The 6,587-nt window shown below is 41.7% G+C and overlaps 1 protein-coding gene across 1 annotated transcript; it reads right to left on the bottom strand.

Moving 5' to 3' along the window:
- Positions 1 to 2,117: 2,117 nt before the first annotated feature.
- On the bottom strand, positions 2,118 to 4,834 carry TCF24 (transcription factor 24). Its single transcript, XM_009072758.1, has 2 exons — positions 4,451 to 4,834; positions 2,118 to 2,231 (listed from the first exon to the last, which is right to left on the bottom strand). The coding sequence occupies exons 1-2, from the start codon at positions 4,832 to 4,834 to the stop codon at positions 2,118 to 2,120; spliced, it is 498 nt and encodes a 165-aa protein (XP_009071006.1).
- Positions 4,835 to 6,587: the final 1,753 nt, after the last annotated feature.

Raw genomic sequence — 6,587 nt, 5'->3', positions numbered from 1 at the left:
TACCTTGTCAACTAAACTATGCCACTAAGTGCCATGTGCAGTTTTTTCTTGAACACTTCCAAGGATAGTGACTCCACCACTTCCCTGGGCAGCCTATCGCAATGCTTAACAACAGTTTCTGTGAAGAAATTATTCCTGATGTCCAACCTGAACCCTACTTCATGGACTAGCATTCAGAATCTTTCAATCATGTTTAAAGGAAGAAGCCTTTAAAAACAGGCAAAGGTCTTTTTTCACTTTTTTTTTTTGTTACCTTTCTTGAATTCTGTCCCTTCCAGGTGTATTATTTAAGAGCCTGAGGAGGTAACCAGCACCTCTGGGCTAGGTAAGAGCATGCAGCTGATGAAAAAGCATCATCCTGCTTTGTGCTCTCCCCATGCCATTCTGTATGCATGGTTCACCCCTGTCGTGTTTTGATTCTCCAGTGGCTGCTGTGCAGCAGCACCTCAGGTTGGACATGGACTGCTGGCTGAGGTTTTACTTGCCCTTCCTCCCCTGGCCTGATTCATTCCTTTACATCTCAGTTATGGATGAAACTGCTCTGAATTCTCTGTGCTTTTGAAGAGCAGGCTCTGTCTTACAACATCCTCATCTTGTGCAATACTCTTGGAATCCCTCTCTGTTCTGTCACACCATCTTGTCACCACCTTTGGCCCTCCTTCACATCTCATTAATAACCCAAGTACAAACAGCTGTCCCAACCCCCTTTCTACTATTATGAAAAGTAAGTACAGGTCTTTAAAGTCAGACATTTTTCTTTGAGAAGATACTTGTCTATGCAAAACTGCCCTTTTGTACTTACTGTTTGACAAAATGCCACAGCTCTTGTGTTAAGTAGTGCTCTATGTAATTATCATCTTTTAATAAACCACTTAAAATTGTAATTAAGAAATATATGCCTAAAGTAAATACATATATTAAATGTAATTAAAATATTTCAAGTATGTTTGCAGTATAAAAGAATAATCTTGTTAAAAGCTCAGAGTGCTGCACAGGTGGTGGAAAGCTCCAGATTTTACCATACTGTTTTTTTATGAAAGTTCTTCTGGCTAGGATTTTTGTTTTCCTTTTTTCCTGAATGCCATTTTAACATTTAGACCCTGAAGCCATCAAAAAGAAGACAGCACCTATAAATGCAGAATATTACTATTAGAAACAGTTAGTCCTGTACAATGAGAAAATTGATACAGCACTTACAACTCAAAGTATACAACATTCACGGAATAATATTTAATAGAATATTTACTCAGCAATAACCATTACGAGGCATGTTTTACACAACAGATACATCACATGACATTTGTGCCTTTAGTTTCAACTTTTTTTGCCGATATATATAAGTTTAAGTGAACAAGTTTGCCACGAACAAGCCAACAATTCAGGCTCATATGCTTCAACACATGAACCCGCTGAAAGCCAAGATAAATGAGCCTTGGTGTTGTGAGCAGACACGCGGTTGTGGTGGGGGAACAAACACACATTAAACCCCCAAACATGCAGCACACGGATGGATGGATACAAGCAATGCCCCCATACAGCTGTCACATGCAGCGCTCTGTGCATGAGGGACAGGTTTCGGCACATTTTTACTTGAGGTGAACATGCATCCACGTTTTCAGCAACAGCTACACGTAGGACTATCGAAGGGGTGAAGCCCTGACCCCACAGCTGCTGTCAGGGGGATTTCTGCCGTCGGCTTTAAGCAGTGGAGAAAGTGCACGTGGGATTTCAACTGCTATTTTTAGGCTTGCCCTTTGCCTTTCACCCAAGCCTGTATTGCTCTGAACTTCGCCCGTACCACATCACTACTCCTCACTTTCCCACAGCACTTGTCCTGGAGGGGACAAGGGATACCTACTCTGCTGGCAGCTCTGCCTTTGCAGCTGCTTCCACCACATCCCAATCCCTCCCTTCAGATCTCAGCAACATCTTCTGATAGAAACCAATGATGCATCACATAAACTTAATGAGGTATTAATTACATATAAGAACCAATTCCTTCTTCTCTACAAACAGTATTTCAGGAATTACAGTTGGGCTGTAGATACTATTTTTAACTTAAATATATATATATATGGTGTAATAAATAACAATTTTTTTAAAAACAAGAAGGGAGATTAAATTTGTGAAGTGGTTGATGTTTCCCCTTGGTTTGCACTGTCTCCGTGCGCTGAGTGAGTCAGAAACTGTCCTGTGGCTCCAATGTACAACCTGGAACGCATTGGCCACTTCTGCAAGAGAGGAGACAAGCACAGCACTGAGATAACTGCTTCGCAGTCTGAATGCAGTTCTCAGACAAGCTTTAAGTGTTGATGGAACCACAGTAAACTATTGCTATAACCAGACAGTTCCCATTTTGTCATTAGCTGGAAAATGTTAGGAGCTCGGTAAGGGAGCCTCAGCATGGATGTTTGCTTTGGTAATCAGTTGTGAGGCACAGCTCCCAGCCCTGCCATGGCCCAGCAGACAGGAGCAGGCTGTTCTGGTCAGGCATCCTACCAGTTTGTATCGTAGATGTTCTGTTAGAATAAAAAAAAAAAAAGCATTCCTTGTTATGGCACTAGGGATACCATGGGGATATACCCACATCTGCAGGGATTGCAGCCCCCACAGCACCCACCACAGCACAGGGGCTGCTGAAAACTGTGTTAAAGGGAATTGAGAGTCATTGCTCCTTGGCAGTCTTCAGCACTGACAGCTAAAGTTTGAAAAGAGAACTTGTCATACACATTGGATGCAAAAATACCTGAACCACAGTTCAGCATGAGGTTCCAGAAGACTGCATTTGTTGAGACTTTTGGAGCAGGCTGGCACCTTCCCTGTGGGTAAGAGGCACTTAATCCGGCAGTTAAATCTCAGCTCTTCTATTTAAAGACCTAAAGCAGCAGCATATTCTCACTTGGAAAGACTGTACCATCTCATTGAGTAATTTCATTTCAAGTTGCAATGTTACGAGTATGTCACCAGTGAGACATCTGAGTTTAAAGTCATCAATGATATTTTTCGTTTGGTGCACACACAACTGTACTTGGATATTTTTCTTTCCTCAATGTTTGTATTTACTGTGCTTGATATATCAATGTGTAATTAAAGTCTTTATCTGTACAGGTTGTGTTATATCCTGTGCTTTGAGGTTTCTGAAGCACACACTAGGATTTGCCTGTGAACACTTTCATCTGGTTCCAACTGAAAAAATTAATTTACCACCAAGAATATTTAAAATATTGGTTAGACTGATAGACTCTCAAAACTAAATGCAGTTACATGACATATAAGTAAAATTACCAAAGAAATAATTGCTTAAATGAATCCAGTATTGCTCTTTTCTGGTAGCCTGGAAAATGTGTGTCTGGATCATTTAACTGCTCTAATAACTATTTAAAAGTATTTTTCTGCCAGTAGTAGTTGGCAGATGATAAAAAGTACCGTAAGAGACCTGTGTCCTTTCACTCTGACTGAGGGAACTAACAGAAGGTACTTTGAACTTATATTTACGTATATCATAATATTTTTTACTTAAATTATTGCCATCTTCTAATTGATATAGAGGTTTTTCTTCCTTAATGAGCCTGCTAATCATTTAAAGGGCCTCAGCAGCCTACGTTCACATCATGCTGTAAAATACAGCGACCGATGCTGTGAACAAGAAACTCTCTGTGAATTAGGCACTTTGTAGAAATTAGAGATTACTTCACAAATTAATCTTAATTAAATCATTCTGAATTCAGACTCTTAAAAAAAATAAAGAAAATACCCCAGTGCTCTAATTCGCTCCCTGTGACCAGAGCCAAAGAAAATACCCTGTGGTATTTGAGCCCCATCAGTCAGCAAGCAATGCACTTGGAAACAGTTTCCAGCCCCAGGTCTTCTCCAAGAGCAGTTCGCCTTTCTCATCCCCTCTGCATCACTGATTTTGTCTGACAGAGGGAAGAATGTATATCAACTAGACAAAATAAATGCTTAAAAAAGCACTTTCATGGAAGCAGTTAACACATGGCTGGTAATTAATGCCACCTTCCATACTGCAGCTGCCTCGGCAGGAGAAGCAAAGCAGGAGGGACAGCGTGTCACCTCACCACATACAGCCTTTACAGCAGGATCCAGGGGGTCTGGTGGGGGATCACCAAAGTTTCTACATGGGGACCCTGTAGATGGACCATGGATGCCAGCACTCCTCTGGTTCTGCCCTCTACCTTCACTTCCAAGGGAACCCCACTAGGTTTGGACTTAGGCTATAGGACCTATGCAAAGTTGCTGAAACTGGATGGACAAAGCTCCAAGAAATTTCCATCAGGCCCCTAGCACCTAGGCACAATGGTTAATCCAGGCAGGTTTTTCATGTCTGAACTCTAGCAAAGTACATGAGCTTGAAATCTTTAGTTTCATCTAAGTGTCTAAAGTGCATGTACTTCTTCAGTGACAGAAGCCAGTAGCTGCTTAGCTTTCCTACCTTGACAGGGTGGAGGTATCCATCCCCTCGCAGGGTGCCCAAGCCCTCTGCTGGTGACTCTTCCTCATCCTGAAGGCTGCGAGTGAGATGTGCGATGTAGGTGGTGGCCAGGAGGAGCACGTCCAGCTTGGAGAGCTTGGTGTCAGGCGGCACAGATGGGAGAGTCCTCTGCAGCTCAAGGAAGGCATGGCGCAGGGTCTGAACCCGACTGCGCTCGCGAGCGGCGTTAGCGGCGGCAGGTCGGCCTGGAGGGGCCCCTGGCCGCTGCCCAGACACCAGGGGTGGGCACGAATTGCCACTGGCAGCAGAAGGCAGCAGGGAATCATGCTCTGCACCCGAGCTGGAGATCTCCTCACTGCTGTCTGCTAAGTGTCCACAGTCCATGGGTGACTTCCTCGGCAGCGAGGGTCCTGCAACCAACAAGAGCATCTGCAAATCACCTCCGGCGCATCTCTAAGCTGTCTGCGCCGGAGCCAGCGCTTCCTAGAAACAAAGATCATCAGCCATGCAAGCACTGCCTGTGCCAGGAAAAGCTGGGATGCAGCTATGTGAGCTGCTTTCCATTCACTGCTTACAAATTTGGTATCACACACAGATACAGAAACAGAAGTTAAACTCTTCAAAGATTAGAATTTCATTTTTTTGGCAGTATTACACAGAGCAAGTTTTTTAAGTTACTCATAACCCAGCGATGGCTTCTGAGAAAACCCAACAGGCACCACTCAGCAGCACTGTCACAGTGGTTTCCATTTACAATCAACTAAAGTTAGGCTAAATGCAATTCTAAAAATGCATTCTTTGTATGATTTGGGATGTGGGACTCTTTGTATTTTTTTTTATCTAGCTGCAATCTTATTGTCAACAGTGTTATAGGTGGTGAGTGCTCATGGAAAGAAAAGTCTCATTTTCAGGTACAGCAGTGAATGGAGCCACAGAGCACAGACTCAGTGTATGAAGTGTGATACTTGGTCCATGATTTTATAGGATCAAGAGCCAACTTCTCCCATCCTCCCACCCCTAATGTTACTAAAATTTTTTTGTTCTTTTACTCTAGCATATAGATTTTCAAACTGTAAAAGAATTTGGTAAGCTGTGTTTTGGCCATTGAGGGGCAAGAGAACCTTTGGAAAACAATGGGCAAAAAACTTCTTTTGCACAAAGCTGAAAAAAGTGTCCACAAGGTCTTTTCCCAGGAAAGCCAGGCAATCAGCTCTGCCTGTAATACAACTCAGAGTCATTTAATTCATTTGGTTCCACGGTAAAATAAAATCCAATCAATATTCCCCAAAGTGCAGCACTTCTTAGCTGGAATAATACCTGATCCTGTTGTCCTTCGATCAAGCAGCTCTCCTGGCCAGATCCCGGATTTCTCGTGTTAGGAGCGTCTGTTTCTGTGACAGCCTGGCTGGACACAGGCAAGAACAAGTCATTCAACCTTTTAATTTCATCCAAATACTATGTAATATTAAAAATTTAAATAAAATTTATGCATGTAAATGACTGAAGATCTAAATTTACAAGAATTAGGTCTTGCTTTCTGCAAAGCATTTCAAGCACATGCTGAAGTCCCACTGATGTCCCTCTGTAATTGTGGAATAAAAACCCCAAGACAATAAACCAAAAGTAAAAACTTCGAGCAGTGAAGAGATTTCTGAACAATCCTTTTTGTAATGCTCTAATTTGATAGCATTTAGAAGACATTACTGTTTCAAGTGGTTTATTGTGATTAATTTTCTGTAAATCTAGCTCAGAGTTTTGTGAGGTACCTTTCTCTTCGATAGTAGTACAGGTTAGACTGGAATTGTGAAATATTCTGTGCAAATTATAACTGTAAACCCAAGCAAAAAAAATCCTCTGTTTTTTTTGTTGTGGTATTTATGATCAATACAAAATAAAACTCACATTAGGACTACATGAGTTTGTCTTGAGCTCGGGCTGAAAAAAATGGTCCTTAAATTGGCTATTTCCTCTAACAAAATTTTTAAAAAATCCTATGTGCTTTTTTTCTTGGTATTTTCTTGTTGTGTTAAGGCACAGTGAGATCTAAACTGAAACAGATGCATTTTAGTTTAAAAAAAAATCATCATTGCAGAGATGACATCAAGACCAACATTAAGACAATCACAAAACCCAGCAG

The sequence above is a fragment of the Acanthisitta chloris genome, unplaced genomic scaffold (assembly GCF_000695815.1).
Source record: "Acanthisitta chloris isolate BGI_N310 unplaced genomic scaffold, ASM69581v1 scaffold27964, whole genome shotgun sequence".
Lineage (NCBI taxonomy): Eukaryota > Metazoa > Chordata > Aves > Passeriformes > Acanthisittidae > Acanthisitta > Acanthisitta chloris.
Note: the sequence above shows the minus strand (reverse complement) of the source record. Positions and strands in the feature narration are given on the sequence as shown.

Bases quoted from the DNA above. Each gene is read 5' to 3' on its own strand.
- TCF24 (XM_009072758.1), bottom strand. From the start codon at position 4,834: ATGGACTGTGGACACTTAGCAGACAGCAGTGAGGAGATCTCCAGCTCG. The intron at 2,232-4,450 runs GTAGGAAAGCTA...CCTCTCTTGCAG, and splicing joins GATACCTCCACCCTGTCAAG to AAGTGGCCAATGCGTTCCAG.